The 21,419-nt window shown below is 36.6% G+C and overlaps 1 protein-coding gene across 2 annotated transcripts; it reads right to left on the bottom strand.

Moving 5' to 3' along the window:
- Positions 1–465: 465 nt before the first annotated feature.
- On the bottom strand, positions 466–18,474 carry mertka (c-mer proto-oncogene tyrosine kinase a). 2 transcript variants are annotated; one of them, XM_028469350.1, is made up of 19 exons: positions 18,211–18,474; positions 16,291–16,609; positions 16,110–16,210; positions 15,849–16,019; positions 12,174–12,260; positions 11,943–12,058; positions 10,517–10,706; positions 9,899–10,044; positions 8,201–8,336; positions 6,364–6,514; positions 5,834–5,922; positions 4,881–4,976; positions 4,680–4,760; positions 4,497–4,589; positions 4,278–4,396; positions 4,056–4,165; positions 2,945–3,104; positions 2,627–2,763; positions 466–1,209 (listed from the first exon to the last, which is right to left on the bottom strand). In XM_028469350.1, the coding sequence occupies exons 1-19, from the start codon at positions 18,284–18,286 to the stop codon at positions 768–770; spliced, it is 2,820 nt and encodes a 939-aa protein (XP_028325151.1). In that variant the 5' UTR covers positions 18,287–18,474; the 3' UTR covers positions 466–767. The 2 variants fall into 2 exon arrangements, with proteins under 2 accessions (XP_028325151.1, XP_028325152.1); XM_028469351.1 differs by having other exon boundaries at positions 16,291–16,606.
- Positions 18,475–21,419: the final 2,945 nt, after the last annotated feature.

Below are 21,419 nucleotides of genomic sequence, written 5' to 3'. Positions count from 1 at the left end.
TTTTAATCTTCGTCATTTTAGAATGCTTCATCAAAAACAATAAGAAATGTTTATTTTATTCCAAATAAATACTCCAATTCACTTTGTTTGTCTGACATAATATTATCAAAGTCTTTATTGAAGATTGTTAAATAAAATAAGATGCTTTTGAAATTTCAACAGCTGCAAAGTCTTCAGCGAGTTTCCCTATTTATTTTGAAAAGCATCAACAAATACTCACTTTTTTTTCTCCAAAAGAACATTTGAAAGAGTTATATTCCGTAACCTCTTGTATTTGAAGCTCCAAATGAATAAAATAGTCTTTATAAAATCCATGATCTTTCTAGTTTCTAATAACATTCCTCTGGAACACAGAACCAAGACTATGATTTTTGAGTTTCACTAGGCAATTGTTGCTGTTTACCCCAAAGATCGTCTTTAGAAAATACTTTTCAAGTCCAAAAATATTTTAAAAACAAAATACCATTTTGACAAAACAAGATCATTTTATATATTTCTGTACATGTCAATATTTACACAACACTCATTTTTGTACAGTTAACTTTTTTTTCACAGTCCAGTGTTTCTTGAGCTTATGTAACATGTTTACTGGTGACATTCTTTCATGTTCCCCAACACTAATATTTAGGCTGGTCACTGGAAGTATAACATTACCAATGAAGCATTACTGCAGCATGTCTAAAACAGAAAACGTGAAGGTGCTCTCAGTGCAACGAGGCAAAACGATTAGTACAGATGATGACTCTGCGACAGAGAATAACCTTTCGTTATAGCAGAAATGTAGAGTCACTCGAGCCACGGTCTGTTGTTGCTACATTAGTGTCACCGTCTTCTTGATTTGAATAAACACGAGACAACAGCGGGGTGTTTACTCTGGCAGATCTGAGGGAAGGATCAGAGATCACTACAACGTAACGATCATTGTCCCCATCCTCCTCCTCTGGGCTCCCATGAATGTCTGCAGTGACCACTGTGTTATCAGCTGCTGTGTAACTGCATGAGGGCGAGGAACTGAACACAGAGGGCTCAGCAGGAGGCAGGTCACCGTCAGGGTCCTCCTCAGGAAAGCTGGTGTTAATATAAATGATATCTTCCTTGCTGGATGAATCTGGGAGCTTTTCCACAAGTTTTTCCAACATTTCACGCAGTTGGGGGAAAAACGGTCGATCAAGGGGATCCGCCCGCCAGCAGCTGTACATGATCTCATACCTGGAAGCAGATGACACATTTGAGTATTCAACACATATTGAATGTGTAAATTTGACTTTTAAAAAAGTCAATCCAACACTTTAGGCCACCAGTGTCAAACTCATGGCCCGGGGGCCAAATCCGGCCCTTTGGAGCAACCAATTCGGCCCGCAGGAGGAAGTAAAAATGACAGAGGAAACAATAATGACTGTAAGAATAAAACTCAACTATATTTGCAGGGGCTAACAGTGTATTAATTTGAGAAAGTTGAAAAAAACTCAAAATTCTCACCAAATCTTTCAATTTTCTTCAAGTTGTTACGTAATATTTCCCTTAATTTCATAGAAATTAGTCAAAGAATCTAAGAAATTTTAAGTAGAGATCCTGATGTGACTGATATCTATCACTTATTGCTTGGATGTCGTCGATATTCAGTATTTTATGTTTACGTAGTGCAAGTGCAAACTAGGTCACAATAATGTCAAAACGCTTCGTTTTCCCACATAAAATCTGTGGCCCACTTGAGATGAAACAGTTCCGTATTTGGCCCTGAACTAAAATGAGTTTGACACCCCTGATTTAGGCTGTGTATGTACGAGTTAACATACAATAGTTCAAGACAATTCCCCTAGAAAACTATAAAGAGCAAAACGAATGATACCTACTGCGAATATTAGATGTTTATGGTAGTTTCAATAAATAAATAAATATAAATATTGATAAATGTTGTAATATTTTGAAGTATTTGTATTAAAATTTGAGGCTGTACTTTGTGTTGTGTTCTATTTATTTATTTATAAGGTTTGTGCTACACTTGCCTGTGTTTATCTTCTTGAAGCTTTTAAGGCAATAACTGACAACTAAGAATGGCATTAAAACACAAGACAATTGTATGCTAATATGTATTATCTAAAAAAAAATTAAAAAAAATGTAAAGCAGAAAGATCTGAATGATACATAGATTATCAATTTCCTCATTTCAGAAACATTGATTACATTAAACTACAAATTTGCAATCCCTAATTCTACCAGAAAAACACATTTGCGATGCAGGATTTCAAAAGTTATGATTTTAATGTAGGCGCGTGGTTTCAAAAGGGGAAGTTTTTCAACTTGGGATTTAAAAAAAATAAAATCATGGACAAATAAAAAACATATTTGCATTTCAATCAAAAGAACATATTGCAGAAGCACGTCTACGATGCCAAAAAGAAGGAAATGAAGTGGAGTCAATGGAAACCACTTTAGAAACAAAATACTTTCAATTTGCTGTGAAACATATTGACATGATTAAAAAGATTAGTGATGAGTTTTCACACTTTTTTTGGCAGATTTCGACGCAGATGGTTGTTGTCTTTCCTTTCATCTGCTGTCTGAAGTTTGAAATGGTTAACTCTAAAACTATGAAACACTTGTGTGGAGGAGAAGGAAAACTTACAGTTCATCCAAACACTCTGATGGCTGCTTCAGTCGGTGTCCTTCAACAAGATGATCGTAAATCTCATGGTTTTGCACTCCTGGATAGGGTGTCATGCCTCGTGTTGCTATTTCCCACATAGTAACACCAAATGCCCACTGTAAGACATTAAAAATGTGTTCCTTTTAGGCTTCATCTTTTATCTGGAACCCAGTTTTATTCGTATTTCTTACTTTTATCAGATCAGATAAAGTATAGAAAAGCAAAAAGGAAGCGATACAGTCAGATCATGCAGACACAGTAAAAATACAGTGAAAAATGTATACAGTTTGTACTTACCACATCACTTTTTACTGTAAATACTCTGTCTGCCAGACTCTCCACTGCAATCCATTTCACAGGCATTTTGGCTATCCTGCCCTGTCGGTAATAATCGCCACTGTAGATCTTTTTAGATAATCCAAAATCTGCTACACAGACTGTCATATCATCCCGCAGCCTGCAAGCAAATCAGACCAACATGTTTTAGCAAAACCTGGGTTAAAAAGTCAGAATACACATTTAATATACCCCCAATTTTTAGTCTGACACATTAAATTGTTTTATCTTATTGGTGTTGATCAATCTCACCATAAAAACCATCAAAACAAAATAAATAATTTAGAATTTTAGCGACGATGCAGGGGCCTAAAACTACCAATTACACATTCAACAAGTGTTGCAAAATGTCTTTTCTGAGGACCTGCTCCGGCAAATTTTTTTTTTTTTTTTTTTTTTTTTTTTTAAAGGATTTTTTGGGCTCTAGTGGCCTTTATATGACAGTTGCTCGACAGGAAAGGGATTAGAGAGAGCAGGGAATGACATGCAGCAAAGGGTCCCAAGCCGGGAATCGAACCTGGGACCAGCTACAGGTGAGGAACTATAGCCTCCGTACATGGGGCGGGCGCTCAACCCACTGAGCTACACACCACCCCTGCTCCGGCAAATTTAACAAAACATTTGTGTTTTGGTCTTTTGACAAAAATGAATGAACGAAAATATAATAATAATAATAAATATAATAATCCCTCGCGACCCTGAAAACAGGAACAAGCGGGTCTGAAAATGGATGGATGAATGGAGTATTAATCATAGAGAAAGTGTATTTATCACAATTGATTTTGCTTTTTGTCTAGTTTCAATCACTGAAATGAAAAAAAAAACATTTAAACTAACTACTGGTAACTTGGAAGTAGAGGATTAGGTCAACTAGTATTTATTCATATAGACTTAGTCAAGTGTTTGCCTGGGGAAAAACGGTTCTTGATATACTCTATTGCATAAAATATTAATAAACAAACGTAACACTGTTTAGGAGGAAAAAAACAACTGCATCAAAGAAGTGTCATCAAGGCATGGATGGATGAATGGATGAATGGATGGATGGTATGTTTTTATTATAGACACCCACATGCAGTTGCGTGCAGCCAGGTCACGATGCAGAAAGTTACGACCACTGAGATACTCCATACCCAAAGCAATGTCAACCATGAACTTCAGGAGTGTCTGAGTTGGCAAAAACTGAAAAATGCAAAACAGAAAAATGTAATAAATAGTTTCTATGTTTACGTCTTCCTATAATGTTAAGATTATGTTTTTTTTATTGCTGCCATGCAATAAGATGACATCTTACCACAGGACCTTCTCCCAGTCGCGAGCGCAGAAGGAAACTATGTAGATCTCCATATTTCATGAAAGGCAGGATTACCATGGGCTTGGGGAAATGTTCGGAGCCAACTTCCAAGCACACAGCTGGTGTGTGAAAATCCACATGAAATATTGCAAATATATCTTAAAGGACCGAGGATTGCTTTAAAAAAGTAAAACACGGCTTAAAAAAACCTAAACCTACCAAGCAGTTTGATAACATTTGGGTGGTTGAAATCTTTCATGCAGGCCGCCTCATTCAGAAACTCTTCAATCTCCCTTTGGGAGAAACTGTCCACTGTGAGAAAAGAGGAAAACATGCTCTACTTGTTATGAATTTTGTACAAATTTAAAGACTTATTTAAAGTCTGAACGCAGTAAGACTCACATTTCATGGTCTTTACGGCAACTCTTTCTGACGAGCCGTCAGGTCGTCTTAAATGTCCCTCCACCACTGAGCCAAACTCACCTGGTCAAACAAGCAAAGAAATATTACTTAGGACACATATTTGTGCGTGTGATTAACCGGCAATGCAAACAGGTTCCAATAAAGTGTCATAAATGTACGGAAGTGTAATTTTCTTCTTACCCTCTCCAAGAATTTTCCCAATGGAAAGCAAGTTTCTCGTCACCATCACATCCTGAAGTTTGTTTTGGAGTTCCTCACTGACACCGAGGTTCTCCACTGCAGACAAAGGAGCCAAATATGAATCAACAGGTTATACTCAGTTACCACTGTATTAAAGAGATTATAGATTTTATGGTTGAAGAACTTATATATTTTTTAAATTGTTTGCACGAATGAAATAAATCCACAGGATTTTTATTTTATTTTTTAAATATCCCAATACATATTTGTGTACAATAAAGTCTGTATATTAGGGCTGGGCGATATGGACCAAAACTCGTATTTTGATATTTTTTATCTCAAAATGATGATATATAATATAAATCTTGGTATTTTTAACACAATAAAGTCTTACCAAAAAGACAATCCAATTTAAATTTGCTGATGTAAAATACCAATATGTGCCACTTTAGTCTTTTTCTCCATTCTACTCTTTTTCTCCTTTTTTTTGTATTATTCAGTTTTTATTGTATTGCACTATTGTTTTTATTCAGTTTTTCTTAAGTGTTATTATAATTATCAATATTGGTATTAATATTATTATTAATAAGGGACAGCACGTGTGAGTAAATTCTGTAGTGTGGCTTGTTTAGGAGAAGGTCTGGGTTAGGATGCACTCAGAAATCCATCTAACTGTGCTTTTCATGTCGTTATGAGAAGTAGTGAAAGCAGCCACTCCTCAAATGAGTATTTTAATACAAATAAGCTATAGAATAAAGACATATTGTTATAGGCAACATTGGAATTTTCTATATCGCCAAAGTAGAAATCTCGATATATCTTGAATCTCGATATATTGCCCAGGCCTAGTGGAAATACAGTAATTGTTTTTCAAAAAATGTAATTTACAACAATTATTTAATCAATCAAAAATATTTAGGGGGTATGGTGCACAGTCAACCAGCAGAACATACGTGTGACTCCTATGGCTGATCGATTGTAGGACCTCTGGTTTGTGTATTCTATTATGGGTTGCAGTTTTTCTTCACCTCCAAACATCCTCCTGCAGGGGGAGACAGAGTAGAAGAAAAGATAAATTAACGAGGCAGTAATTTTGACTTCCCTCTGCTGTGATTAGTTTAAGTAAAAGATACAAACAAGGGCTGAAATGAAAAGGAAACAGTGGTGATAGAGAGTTGCAGCAGTGACACATTCCAATCCATATTCTGACTGAAATGGCTGAGTCACAGACTTCATCCAACAGCAGCCTCCTCTCTGTCTGTACAGCTGCACATGCATCATACGTCTCCAGGGGCAATAACAATAATAAAGTACATGTAATGGCAGTTTAGTCACAGGAACTGACAGTCCTCAGCTCTTTAAATCCAGCGCTCAGTGTAAAGTCCATAGGTTCAGGGTTTTAATCAAAGTGAAGCCTGTAGGGTCACAAACACAGAGAAACTAACAGATAATCTCATCATGTATTGAGCTTCTGTCAACGTACACAAACCAAGAACCGGTAGTCCTGTTGCGAACACAGACAGCAGCCCAAAGGGTAATCAGCAGCACACAGAGGCCAAGGACCACAGCCAGCACCACGTAGACAGAGTAGGGAGCCCCAGTGTCTGGGCTGGCTGAGGGCGACACGTGGGACCCTGGGACAGAAAGGGAGAAAGCATTGTAACATCAACAACAACACATGCCCTTTTCAGCCATTTAACTACTCTATGTCAGTTGGGATGAAGAGGATTTATTTATAATGTTATCTTGTAACAAATATAATCAACAAACCTTGGTCAGTTGTTTCAGTTAGATTTTTAAAGTTGTTTTTAGAGTTGTTAAAGGTGCAGTTGGTAACTCTTATAAAAGTGACTTTTTGTCATATTTGCTGAAACTGTCACTATGTAAAGACAGCATTACATGAAACAAGTAATTTGTAAAAAACAAAAAAAAAAAAACACAAAAACAACAGGCTCATTAAGTCCCACCCACTGCTCCTAATGCAAATTGCCAGAATACGCCGCGACCGAGCAAAAAGAACCAATCAGAGCCAGGATTGTGTTTGATGGACTGTCTGACAGCTGTCGATCACAGCTCCCGCCCTCTTCCACTTCGCGTCTCCGAAAGCCGATACCTCCGTGTTACGGCCCAGGCTTGTTTGAGTCGCCACAAATTTGAAGGGGGGACACAACGTCAACATTTAGTCTCATGTGAGGACTTTTATTTACACCAGGTGATCGGAAGAGTGTGTGATCACAGCAGCGTGACACAACGTGGCTGAGCCACAGCAAAGGTAGTGTGCCTATGGAGCTCAGTAGGAAGAGCGAAGACACCAAACGCTCCTTGGTTGGTGTTGTTTTATTACAAAGTAGCAGACGACTTCTTTATGAAGTGTGTGGTTTACATTCCAGCCTCCTCTGTGGGAGGGACTTTGGATGGATCTGAAAGTTGTACTGGTTCAAAGTACTGCTAAGTCCTCTCTCTCCTCCAACTTGCCGACTGCACTACTACTTTTTTGTGTTATTTTATTTTGTTAATTGCTGTTAATATTCCTAATAATACATGGTTTGCAGACTGATGTGCTTTCATGTAAGTGTTTTGTATAAATGATCAAAAATATTCAATGTGGTTAATATTTTCAAATCTTGCAGTTAATGTGGGGGGAAATAATACTATATCACATCATAGAGCAGTAATATAATGCATTTATTTGCTTGGCGTTTTAAATACAATCTATTTTTTTTCTATTAATGTGGAAGTTGGAATTATATAGCACAATATATGGAATACAATATAAAATTATAATGAACACATAATTGTTTTTATTTTCATCTTTTAAATTTATTCTTATTATTATTATACTGCTTCAGATTTGTTTTTGGGTGTTTTTCCCACACCATCCACCAAGTAAAATTCCTTGTATTATCTAAAAACTCTACTTGGCAAATATAGCTGATTCTGATTTAGTTAAAAATAATAAAAAATGTTAATGTGAAAACAGCGAATTATTATATATTTGTAAATAATCTGACTTTTTTCTTCCACTACAGCTGGCCTGCCATGGACTAAAAACTGTGTTTAATATGTTTATATACTTTACTTATTTGTATTAATTATTATTTTTTTAATATTTTTGCACCTTATCTTTCATTTGCACATTTTATTTTCTGCGTGTGTGTATAATTATTATTATTCATGTTGTTTTTTAATATGCTGCTCTTTGCCATTCTAATTACCCCTCAGGGTTTACTAAAGTAATTTCGGATTCTTCTTCTTATTATTATTAATATTATTATTATTAGCCATTTATTTGATTGGTATCGATCAGCAGAGCCACTTACTGTCTTCTGGTACAAACAACAAGACTGGGGGGCTGACCATGCCGCTCCCTGCCTGTGTGCAGGCTGCCACCTCCACACTGTAGGTGGTGTTGAATTCCTGTAGAGCCACCAAGGCTGTAGTAGTATAACTGTGTTCCTAAAACAACACACAACAAAGATTAAAGTGAATAACAGGGTTTGATGTTTTGACATGATCCGAGACTAAACATTATATTAATGGAGGAAGTTGAACGTTGGATGAGGAGATGTGCCACAGGTTGCAGAGCTTTTTATTGTACCGTAAAGTGAGTCAGCAAAAATGTTCCCTCCCCCACCTATAGGGCTAATGTTTTGGGGTACACTATTCACACCTAAAAAATAATATAACATACAGGAAAAAAAACCAATAACAAGCTGGACAACTATGGCACAATAAGCAATTTTTTTTTTTTTTTTTAAAGTTCAAAATAACAGGATGTTGAAAGTCCTGAGACTAAAGACGAGAACACACAACTGCCGTCTCATGTGCTGAAAGAGAGGGAGCATGTGACATACACTGCCCTGTATTTCACAACACTGCATGGTAGCTTCCACGGCTGCTCAGCTTTAGCAAAGTGCTGACAGTGAATGCTGACCTCATGATGTCAATAGTGTCCATCCTGCTGCAATGAACTCTCAGAAATTATAGGAATTATTTAGTGAAACCTCTCAACATCCCCATTTTTACATTAAGAAATATGAAGCTATAAGAAGGCAATGGTTCTTTTTATTAATGCATACTTAAGTTTTACGCAACTACTGTATATCCTAATTCTACACTATCACTGTTAGGAATTAACTATTTTCCTTTATGCATATTTTCAGTCAATGCTATCGTAATGACATCATTCACCATCCGACTGAACAATGCATTTTTTTAAGGTACACATTCCATTGTATTCATGGTGCGTTTGCTTTGTGATGACTCAAAGGAGGCATGCAGCACGGGGAAAAACACTAGTGGTCACTTTTCATAGAATCAGCTTCCTCCAAAACATGACACGCACAGGATGGACGGGAAACACACAATTGTACCAGAGCGAACTACGCAGTAACACCAGTATGACTGCGTGGAAACGACATGATGATTAAATACACAAAGAATATGACATTAATAAGCACTATTGTCAAAGCAATTTCTCACACACATTGACAACTCACACTCGGAACTTTGTCAATTTAGATGTAATTTTTTTTATAAAAACTGTTTTTTTAGGATTAATGTGTGAAAAAATTAAAGAAATAACCTAAATTATATATTATATTATTATTTGTGGAAAAACGCCTGCTTTTTCATGTAAATTGTTGCATACAACTTGTTTTTTTTGTAAACTTGTACAAATGTTATTGATAATTACTTTATATTTGCATTCCCATTCATCAAATCAGTTTGTTAAACATATTTGTGGTTTTCACAGTAAAAAGATCCATTTTTTTTTTCCTACTCAAATTTGGTGTTTCGTGTGATTTAAAGTTCACTGTGTTTATACAATATGTCAAAATTATCAATTAACTGTAAATTCATACAGCTGAAGTTGTGCTGAAAAAAAAATGATATCAAACAAGGTAACCTAAACCATTTTTATGGTGCGATATAAAGGAAAAATCAAAAGTACGGCCAGCTATACCCTGGATTCCAGAGGGTTAAAGATGTCTTTCACACGTTGCAGATGCACTCACCTTCTTCTCTTGAGTGCCATATCGCACAATGACATCATAACCTTTCAGAATGCCATTTATTTTGTCAGCCGGTGGAGGCTTCCATCGGATCACCAGCCACGACTCGTTGAGCTGCACAGTGACGTTTCGTGGATAAACTGATGGCACTGAGATAAAAAGACACTTTGATTTAAAAAAAAAAAAAGCTCTAATATTCCTCACAAGGAGTTTCACCACTTAACCAATGATGGAAATGGCTGCTCTTTGATTACAGAACGCTACGTAGTCACTTCCTGGTGGAATGTCTGATCTTTCAACTGAAATATCCCCTGTGGTGGCTTTAGGAAGGAAATTAGATGCAGCTCCACCCAGAATAAACTTTCTGTTTTCTCAGTGAGACACTCCTATTTCCTCCATGACCCTTCAGGAAAGCCATTGAGCAAATACTACACGTTCCTGAAGGGAAATTGTTGTGGGTAGTTCTGCACTAAACATGCTGGAGATTAAGTAATAGGCTTAATGAGATACAGAAGCAAAGACAATAGTTTTTCAAACCCTTACGCATAATTTAGAAACATAGATTATATTTGCTATACGTATTTCAATCCTCTGTAACATGCGTGCTTAATCTTGGCGTACCTCCTTCAGTGGTGTTGCTCTGGATCCACGTGCTGACAGGAGACCATCCCACCTCATTGCTGCAGGAAACGCTCATGTTGTACCACGTCATGGCCTGAAGTCCAGTAACTTCACAGTGAAACGGCGGCACTGTGGCATTGATGAATCTGGTTGTCATCACCTCTCCTTTCCTCTGACTCACCTCCTTAACCTGTAGAATGCAATAGAGCAGCTGTCATCATGCATGAGGTGCCACTGAGCTAATTCAGGGGCTACATATTGGAGGGAATTTTAATTCATAGAGAAAGTTGCAGACTTCAACTACATTACCAGTACTAGAGGATATGCAACCCATCACATTAATGCTGAACCTGAATAATAATGTTACTAATTCATGTTAGAATTGTAGAATTGTTTTTGGAGGCATTTATATCAACTTTAGGCCTTTAAACACATGTAGTGTCCCGTAATATGTTGGCATCACCATTTTGGAGAATTCACCAAATCAGCGTCCACATACGTTGTCGTCACGTCAGACAAACACTTCGTATTTCCCCTTACATAGAAAGTCTAAAGTATTTAAAATCTGACTTTTAAGTGCTAAATTACGCATCTTCTAGATCCTTAAACAATGTAAACTTATTATATGTCAAATTTTGACGTTGCTTTCAACAGGAAATAAGAAATTGGACTTTTAAAATTGCAGTCGGTGCAGCATTCAAGTAACACAATCATTTTCTTGCAAATGCTTCAATGCCTTTCAGTGTGACAGGGAAAACGACCTAAAATGAGTAAATCTTCAATATGTCCTCCACAAACATGTGTTAAAAGTGCTTTTTATTGCATAAGTTGCTTCTAAACTCATTCCTAATAGTAAAGTTCACATTTAATAGAGTTTTAGCTGAGCTGCCTTTGTATTTGGGTGAAGTCTGCCTTTAAACAGAAACTAAACACTGGTGTTTTTGCGTGCATCTTTAGGCTAGATTTTCAAAGAATGACTTGATTATGGGCGGGGCTCCCGAAGCAGTTAAGACACGCCCAGTCTATGCTATAACATCTCTAAAGAACAATCTATGCTATAATAACTCCCTACTCAATACTCACTATACCTCTCTATTCACAATTTTCTCAATCCAACCTACTCGCCACAGATTGCGACAGCTTGTATAGGAGGGGCGGGGCCAAAAGAGGTGGCTCATGATGTAAGAAACCATGGTCAATAGCAAATATAAATTATAATAGCCAGGTTTTAAACCATAGAGGGCAGTCACTTTGACTTTTTTTTTTTCACAACAAAATAAGTCACATTTAAATACCTAGACTAAAACGTCAAGAGTTGAACAAGAATCAAACACAAATATATTAGTTTTCAGTAAAAAGAAAGTGGCTTATTTGCTCTTCAATGTTGAAAGCTATCAAGATACTGTATGTGAAGACAGATACTTACCCTGACCTGACATTTGGTGAGCAAAGAGAAGCCATTGTGTCCAGTATTCCAGCTGAGGAGCAACTTATTAGACTGCCTATCTGTCACAATTAGGTTAAACACCGGACTGGGACGAACTAAGAAGAAATGGCAACAAAATAAAACAAACATTATGGATTATTTTTGAGCCATGAAACAGGTTCGAAAAAGCATAAAATGTATCATTATTATCCTCAAGTAATGCGGTTTTACCTTTGATGTTGATGTGTGCTTCTCTGGATGTGCTGACACCTTTTGTGTTACGAGCTTCACAGCTGAACTGCGTGTATTCGTCCACACCTGCAATTTAAACGGTATATAGCGCTCCATGAAATTATAGATATTCTTAAAAGGAAAAATAACCATATCAAACAGACATCGTGAAATAACGCCATCATTCGTAACAATGAGTAAAATTGACTATGGTGTCAAAGTTGAATAAGAGTGGAAATGAGTCTCTATGGACCTAATCCAAGACTTTCAACTGGGTCTCCTTTCTCGGACACAATTCGAGTCTCTCAGCAGTCACAGATCTGCCCCGTTAGAAAAGAACTAGAGAATGATAATGTTCCTTTTGTGCTTTGTTTTCCACAGCCTCTCAGAAACCTTTCCACAAAGCTCATCACTGTGAGGGATGGCTGAAGCCCCCCTGGGATGTTTTGTTTACATTCTAAGAGATATCACAACCCTATTAGTTTAACATCCTCTGCTCAGGAGCAGATAAAAGTACTTCACTTTTTGACCTCATCATTGGAAACGATCCAATCATTTGCACAAAAATAGAAAGCATCACACAGGACTGATTAGATCATCGATATCAGTTACAGCCACAGACAAGCGTATTTTTGAACTTTTGATTTAATCATCAACATAAAAGATCAATTCCAATGGCAGTCTGCATGGAAACAGAAAGAAAGTGTGTCCGTGTGTTGTTCCAAATAAAACCAGGAATTTACTTTCTTCACGGGCACAAAGAGAGAAGAGGAATGCAGCCTCAACCTAAAACCTTAAGCCTGTTTACTTGCACTTTGAAAAGCTTGGGCCCTTTTGCAATGAAACATTGTTGCATTTATTATGTCGGCGCCTCGTGTAACTGAAAGGTCAAGAACAGTGGCTTCCATTACAAAAGCATCACACTTTCCACTAATATTTTAGCTTTCGTGAGTGAGAGAGAGCTGTAAAAATGGGCATTTTACTATATTAAAAAAATGCTTGTGGTAAATCAAGACAATGTAAGCATGCATTCAAAAGTGTTTTTCACCTCATATTAAAAACAAATGATTTTATAGAAAATGAGGAAATGAAGCACAGGAAAGGTTATTTGTGCTTTCAAGGTGCATTACTAAAAATACACAAGACACAAACTGGTGTGTGAGAAACAACATGAACCATGTGTTGGATGCACTGTGGCTTTGAAGCCCTTTAATTATAAATTTACATTTCCCCTGTGAACGTCTGCCTCAGATGTCTGTTTTTCCCCTTTTTTTTTTTTTAACAGGGAGCCACTACAACTACTGTATAAACGCATTCATGACCCTTCACCTGCTTTTTCCATCTAAAAAACTAAAATCTTATGATTATATGCAGTTTTTTGCCAAAAAGTAAGATTAAGTTAGAATAGGCAACATACTTATTTCATCCCAAAGTAGACATTTGTTAAGTTGTTCCCGTCTTTGAGGTGAAGGATTGCCAGCAAGAATATAAGCCAACATTTTACCACACCAGCTGGACTACTGTAGTTAGCTTACATCAGTCCAAACTTAGCACACAAGAGCCCAACACACATGGTGTACACTGGCTAAGCATGTAGCAAAGTGGGTTTACGCAGTGCTACAGGGCCAATATTTGGCTCTGCCAGCCTGCAGCCCCTCCCTGCGCTGTAGTGGGCCGTCCTGTGAATGCCGTCTTTGTCTCCCCTCCTCTGGGGTCAACCCCCGCACAGCCCCCCATTCCCTTGCACACGCAGCTCTGAACCGTTAACCCTCTCAGCGTTGAGCACTTGCTGGTTCTAGCAGGAATGCATGGCCTGTGGTAAACTGGAAATAATGGGTTTAGAGCAGCAGGAGCAGAGGTTACACTTCTGGTTTTTAATGTTTGCTTTTAAGAAGCGTGAAACAAAAGAAAAACTGAAATCTTGATTTGACCTGGGAGTTGATTTTAGGATCCTGTTATTTTCTAAATATTGTGCTCAGTAATACCTGATTGTTAAATGGATAAAAAAAAAAAAAACAGCTGTTCTATCATTTCAAACGTTGGAGAAAAAAAAAACTCAATAATAATTTGCAATTTTGGATGATTTAAAATAAACAATAACTAGTCATTTTTAAAAAAAGCATTAACTTCATTTTTGGGGGAATTAGGTGAAACTAAGCGTTTGCTTAAGTCAGTGTTTCCCAACCTTTTTGTCCAATGTACCCCTTATCTTTTCTGTCTTAAGGCGAGTACCCCTTTATTTTGTTAATTTGTCTCAGAAGGCTCGTCTGAAAGCTTCACTCATTTTTTTCTGATGTTTTGACCATTTTAGGTGTTGATCTTCACCTTTTTTTAATGTATTTTAAAGAGCTGTGCCACAATGTATTATCGATAGATAAGGAAAATGTCTGTGAGCAAGCGTAATCTGTCTGATAATTTCAGAAAAACGTAATTGACAAATCTTTCTGTGTACCCCCTGAGGTGTGTTGAAGCACCCCTAAGGGTACATGTACCCCTGGTTGGGAACCACTGGCTTAAGTGTTCCTTTCTTGTGACTCTTTTCTCCCTTTTAATAACCTTAGTAGCCCAAGTTTGATTTGATTCTAATGTTTCCAAGAGAGAATGGTTGTGTTAGTCAATGTATTACAGAGAATAACCAATATCATGGCTCTGATCAAAGGTTAGTAGTGGCACATCTTTTTAACCTCATATTCCAGTTTCCATGTCTCTTCCAAAAACCTTAGCCTCAATGCATTTGATGAAATGCTAGTTAGGATGCACATCTATAAAAAAAATGACACCATTGCAAATTGTTCTTGACTCTCATATTTAAATATTTAGAATTATGAATTATTCACCTTGGCATTGGTGGATTTACTTTTTAGCAATACCAACTAACTGTTGTCCCTGACTACAGAATCCATCTATATCGTACATATACTGTATATATATATATATATATATATTTTTTTTTTTTTTTTTTTTTAATTCTCTAAAATCTATTGAATATATTATTTCAATCCCTTTCTCTAGCACAGTGTCCTCACTGCTCCAGTAACACAGTAGTGTGACAAGTAGCTCTGACCTCTCACAAGTTTTCAGTTAACATTTAGCAATGCAAGCCAAAGAAACACAGCTGTGGTAGCAAATCTAACTGTGGTAAGCATAGTACAGATGCTGAGGCAGCAGGGACCAGGCAGAATAGAAACCACCGACAAAGTGGGGAGCCTTTTTCCCAGAAATTCTAACTTAGTTTGCCACCAAAGGGTCAATTACTACTTTATCTGTGTTTCCACTGCCAATAACAAGACAAAATACATCAAAGAAAACCTTGGTTGTTTTATATCAAGCTAAAATGTTGCTTTGCTTCTAAGTATTTCACTACAAAACATAGGTTCCCCTTGTAAAACAGTTTAATGTTCTATGATAAGGGGAGACAATTTAATACTTCTCAATTAAAATGAACAGAAATATCAAACAGATAAACCCAAACTGATGATAAATCAAAGGATGCAACTGAGCGTCAAACTAGCTCTAATAAAAACTAGTGCTCCCTCTGTCTACTACAGAACAAAAGCATTCCCATCATTCACCAAGACAACAGCAAGACATTGGATGGATCCATTGTAAAAAGCCAAACCTTCCTCTGTGTGTGAGTGACTAAAAAGTGACCAGAATACATGGTCAGCCTCTCACCTGATATGTGGTAGCTGCTGGGAGAGTTATGCAAGTCACTATTGGGTAATCCATCACGAAACCATCGGATTTGGACGGGATCTGGAGGTCCCACCGCTTCACACGACAGTGAAAAAGGTTTTCCTCTTGTTATGTTCTTGTCCTCTGGCTGTTTGATAAACGTTGGTAATCCTATGAAGACATCAAAGACAGTAAAGTGTCATTTTGATCCAGAACCGACAATACAGATGTTTTTACCGCTCATGTTGGAGTTTGGCATACCTTCGACCTCTATAACGATTGATTTGGAAACCACCATCATTGAGTTGATGCTCAGTCTGCAGTGATATTCTCCAGCATCCACTCTTTGAATGTGATTAAGGCTGTAATAGAGTGCATGATAACATTAGCAAATGCAGCTAACTGAGGTCTTATTTCACATTTTACTTTGTGTGTTGCATACATGACGGTAGAAAGAAGTGTTGTGGTCCCGTCTGTGATGGTACGCAGCTCGTTGACCACCACCTGACTGTTTGCAGCCAGCTCCTGGCCATTCTTCACCCACACAATGATGGGCTCCAACCTAGCATCAGGAATGTCTATGGAACAGTTGAATTTGGCGTCATGTCCCTCCGACAGCTGAATGGATCCGATGGTGGGCTTGAAGTGCAGACGTCTGAGCTGGTCTGGGCTCAGATAAACCCTGGAAACCCGAGCTGGTACAATCAAAGGTTCAGAGGTTCTGGTTGGCCGGCGAAAACGGTTCCTGTTCTCTTCACCTGCTTTGAAAATTAGAAATGCACCAAAACCTTATTTAGAAATTAATAAGCGCAATATACGCTGCATTTAGAGCCAAACAGGTCTGTGAATCCTCATTTCAAAGCTAAAACCTCAAGACAGTGACTTTGGGGCTTTGGCTCAAGTGATCTTCACTTGAATCTAAGATTAGATTTGTATGTTCTGTCACTGCTTTCAAAACTAACATAAAGATCTAGCAGAATGGACATACGTTACTTATTGTTGACATGTTTCTGTTAACATGCGTACCTTGTGGTTGCTTTTTATTTTGAATATGGAAGTGATTGAATTTTTGAGATGTGCTGTATATAAACTAACTTTTACTAACATATTTACAGTCAAACACATAGTAACAACAATAAATTACCATTAAATTACAGCTAATATCTAAGCAATAATGATAAGTTGAAGTAATTAGTAAACCCTCATCCCAGAAATGTACCAGTACATATCCCTTACAGCATATGTTAAGGTTTTGTTAATTCAGACAAGGTTTTTCAGGAAATGTTTATCTTCTGACATGTTTTTGCTGTCAACTGCCAGTCTTCCTCAAAGGTGATATGCCTTGATGTGTCCCTACGAGTTCTCAAACAAAACCTTAACATACACTACCAGTCAAAAGTTTTATAACGCCACACTTTGTCCAGTTCTTTACTGAAAATGATTCAGTTTATTGTGTCACTGCACTCTGAAATGAAAGCATAGAACAAATAAGCAATTTGAGTTGAAAAAGAAATCATGGACTAAATGTATAGACCAAAGCGTATTCTAAACTTTTGACTCATCCACTGCTTTTATGCAGACAGAGGGAGTTGTTAGTAACCAAGAAAAGTTGGAACACCTGTAGGAATTAGTAGCACCAGCTTTTAAGGCTGATTCAACCATCAATGCTGCAAAACAGCTTTAAATTGTTAACCTACTTTGTGTTCCCTGAAAAAGACCTATTTGTATAATTCTGAAATGTACATTTTTTTTTATTTTTTTTTTAGTTTTGGAAAACCAAACCTTTTTTTTAACCTCTGGCTGTTCAGTACTTACCTTTTTACCATTTCAAGCTATTCAATGGACTTGCACGACTTGAATTGCAAGAAACAACTGGAAAAATTAGGGTGTTCTAAAACTTTTGACCGGTAGTGTTTATTTAAAAAAAAAAAAAAAGAAGGCAAAGTGAACTTACTGTAATTATATCCCTTACAGAAAGCCTACACCGACAAAAAAAAAAAAAAAAAAAAAAAAGAATATAATGTGCCTTCTTTTTCTAAACTATTTGTTAGAAATTAGTTGATAATCAAATGAAGGTTATAGAACCTTTTCTTTAAAACAAAAAAATAGTTACTTAGATGACAACATTTTGTCCTAAACTAAACTTTCGATCATGGATGATTTATTAGTTTGATGTTGTTTTTCAGGTTGAATAAAAACAGGTTTTTTTTTAATCATTTTAATTACATCGTGTGAAAACTGTAACAGAGTATTTTGATTTAGGAATAAAACGTGGTTTATAACTCGTGCTGCTGGATCAGTTGTAAATGCTTACGAGGCTGAGACGCAGTGAGAGAGAGACGGAGTTAAAAACAACACTTACCGCTGAGTGGATTCACTACGTGAAGCAGAAAAGCCAGCGCTGTGGCGCAGAGACACAGTCGGAGCCTGTTCTCCATGATCACTGCTAGGAGGGATCCAAAGTGCTGATTTATGTCATGCAACGTTTAAAGAGCCGCCACGTCTCAAAAACAAAAGAAACCCAACGATTCACCTCAGAATATCCCCAGACATCACCGCTGTAGCAGTGTGTGAATAAAGTGCCTGGACGAGTACAAAGTGCTTCAGGTCTGCGTGTCAGAGGAGGGAGTCCATGTGGAGGCGGGACAGAGTGGAAACACTGACAAACAGCACATTAGATTACAGCACAACAGACTTCAGTACTCAAGTAAAAGTATAGATACTTCAATACAAAATGACTCTGGTCAAAGTCAAATAATTGAAGTTGCTCCCTTACTTTTATGGAAGCCCGTTTCCGCCACTAAAAAAAACAAAAAAATCACCAAGGAAAGTCATAATTATGAGTTAGAAAGTCATAATTATGAGAAAGAAAGTCATAATTATGAGAAAGTCATAATTATGAGATAGGTAGTCATAATTATGAGTAGCAAAGTTAGTAAAGTAGAGTTAGTAAAGAATCTTTTCAAGGTTGCGTTTACTCAGCATATTTCTATGTGAATTTGCAAGCAAACAAAGTATTTCATCATTTGTAAAGCCCCGTCTAATGTAGTCTTTGATAGTCTTATCAGCATCTCTCAGTGTCAGCTCACCACATGAACAAGCTGCTGTAAATGTGTTTAAGTATCTCATAATTATGACTTTTTTCTCATAATTATAACTTTACTAACTCATAATTATGACTTTCTATCTCATAATTATGACTTTCTTTCTCATAATTATGACTTTCTATCTCATAATTATGACTTTCTTTCTCATAATTATGACTGTCTATCTCATAATTATGACTTTCTTTCTCATAATTATGACTTTCTATCTCATAATTATGACTTTCTATCTCATAATTATGACTTTCTTTCTCATAATTATGACTTTCTATCTCATAATTATGACTTTCTATCTCATAATTATGACTTTGTTTCCCATAATTATGACTTTCCTGGAAAAAAATAAGGCAGTGACTATCTGTACTGTTGCCGTATCAATATACCGACATTCTATTCGTACGCAGCGCCCCTATTTGGCCAGTTTAAGTCACGTGATAGGTCAGTCATTGGCCGGTTTAGGTCGCGTGACCAAGACTAAACCTAACTCTAACCCTAAAAAATGTTGCAATATTGGTTTACAACCTAACCCTAACCTTACTAAGACCATACCAATAGCCCTGGGGGTTGTCCGTACGGCAACCGTACAAATAGACACTTTCAAAAAGAATTGCAAATTCTTCATTAAACCCACAGCATATTTGAGTTTAACATTTTTAAGAACTTGTAGAAAACTGGTACATGAATAAATTAAATGTCTTAATCTTTATGAACACCTGGAGTATTTAGTACACAAAAATATTTAAAGAAAATAAATCAAATGCTCAACTAAACCCAGAGCAGCTATGAGTTAAACATTTTAAAACAAAACAAAATGTAACGTTAACTATAAAACTAAGGGGCCTGCCTAACACAAAAAAAGCTCTAACTACCAAAATTTTAAATCTTTTTACGTCGTGGTGTTATCTTCGAAGGTCTTCAAAGTAACAAGTTCATTTAAAATGTAAGGAGTAGAAAGTACAGGTATTTGTTTAAAAAAATAGGAAGTAAAAGTAAAAAGTCACCAAAAAAAATATTCAAGTTAAGTACAGATACCAGAAAAAATGACTTAAGTACAGTAGCAAGTATACTTTGTTACTTGTCACCTCTGACAACAACACACACTGACTAGATTAGGGGTTTAAAACTCATTTTAGTTCAGGGGACAAATATGGAGCAGTTTTTAATTGGACCGCAGTTTTCAGGTGGGGAAATTAGTAATTTAAACATTTTGGCCTAATTCGAACTTTCACGTATTAAAAAAATGTTTAAATATGTATGGCACTGATAATAGTAAAGCAATAAGTGATAGATATCAGTCCCAGTCCCTTCACTTGCAATTTATTTGATTTTGTGACCCATTTTTATGTAATTTGTGAAATAATTTGAAAAAAAAATTGCAGAATTTGGGAAAATGTTCAAGTTATTTTAACAGTTTAAGATTAAGAAAAGAAAAAAAAGAAAACGGCCTTAAAATGTGATATAAGCGTGGGGAAAATGTGAGCCCTGCTATAAATTGCGGCGTTTAATTGAAATTGTGCATTGATTTGGAGATATCTACAACTGAATTGGTTGGTAATTTACACAAGGACTCATTGTTGAATTGTTGAATTGTTGAATTGTTGAGTTGTTGAATTGTTGAATTGTTTTGCTTTCTTCTGTGGGCCAAATTGGATGATCTAAAGAGCCGGCTTCGACCCCCGGGCCTTGAGTTTGACACATGTGGACTACAACAGTGGTTTCCAAACTTTTCCCACTCCCGTACCCCTTCAGACATTTAACCGAAGCCACCCCTACTCCTGCACACTTAACAACATAATAATGTAATGTCATATACAGTGTAGCCCTCCAGTGAAATGTATCCCTGAATTTTACATCTTCTGTTTAGGATTAATATATAATAATAAAAAAAATAGTAATAACCTGAAGCACACAATACAACTTCTTATTCAGAATTATCACTTGTTCGCTTTATTTAATTAATTGGCATTCTGGCATTTTTTGTGAGAAACAAAAATTTGTTTTGGGAAAAAAAATCTACCAAATGTTTGTTTATTGAATATACATATCAGTAATACTAATACAACATATTTATCACCTGAATCCGTGACATACAACTCGTTACCACTTTAATGAGAAGGGTGAGGTTGAGAGGATGCACAGAACTCAGTAATGTTTTTGCTGAATTTGAGAGTCTGAGTCTTAAATTGTTTTTAATGCAAATTTTGTTTTTATGTTCGTCAAAGCTAAAAATCCACTTTCCCACAAGTACGTGGTAGCAAAGGGCATCAAAGTCTTGATAGCACATTTTGCTAGTGTAAATCAATGTAGCGCTCGTCATATTTGCACTTATTGAGATTGTTTGTCTGTCACCACTAGAGGGCAGTCTACAGAGGCCAATGTGTACTTTGTGGCAATGCATGTAGGCTCCTGACTGTTGCTCTCTTTATATTTTAGTTTTCAATGCTGTCACGCTGTTTTTAACTTTTGT

This window comes from Gouania willdenowi, chromosome 15 (genome assembly GCF_900634775.1).
Source record: "Gouania willdenowi chromosome 15, fGouWil2.1, whole genome shotgun sequence".
NCBI lineage: Eukaryota > Metazoa > Chordata > Actinopteri > Blenniiformes > Gobiesocidae > Gouania > Gouania willdenowi.
Note: the sequence above shows the minus strand (reverse complement) of the source record. Positions and strands in the feature narration are given on the sequence as shown.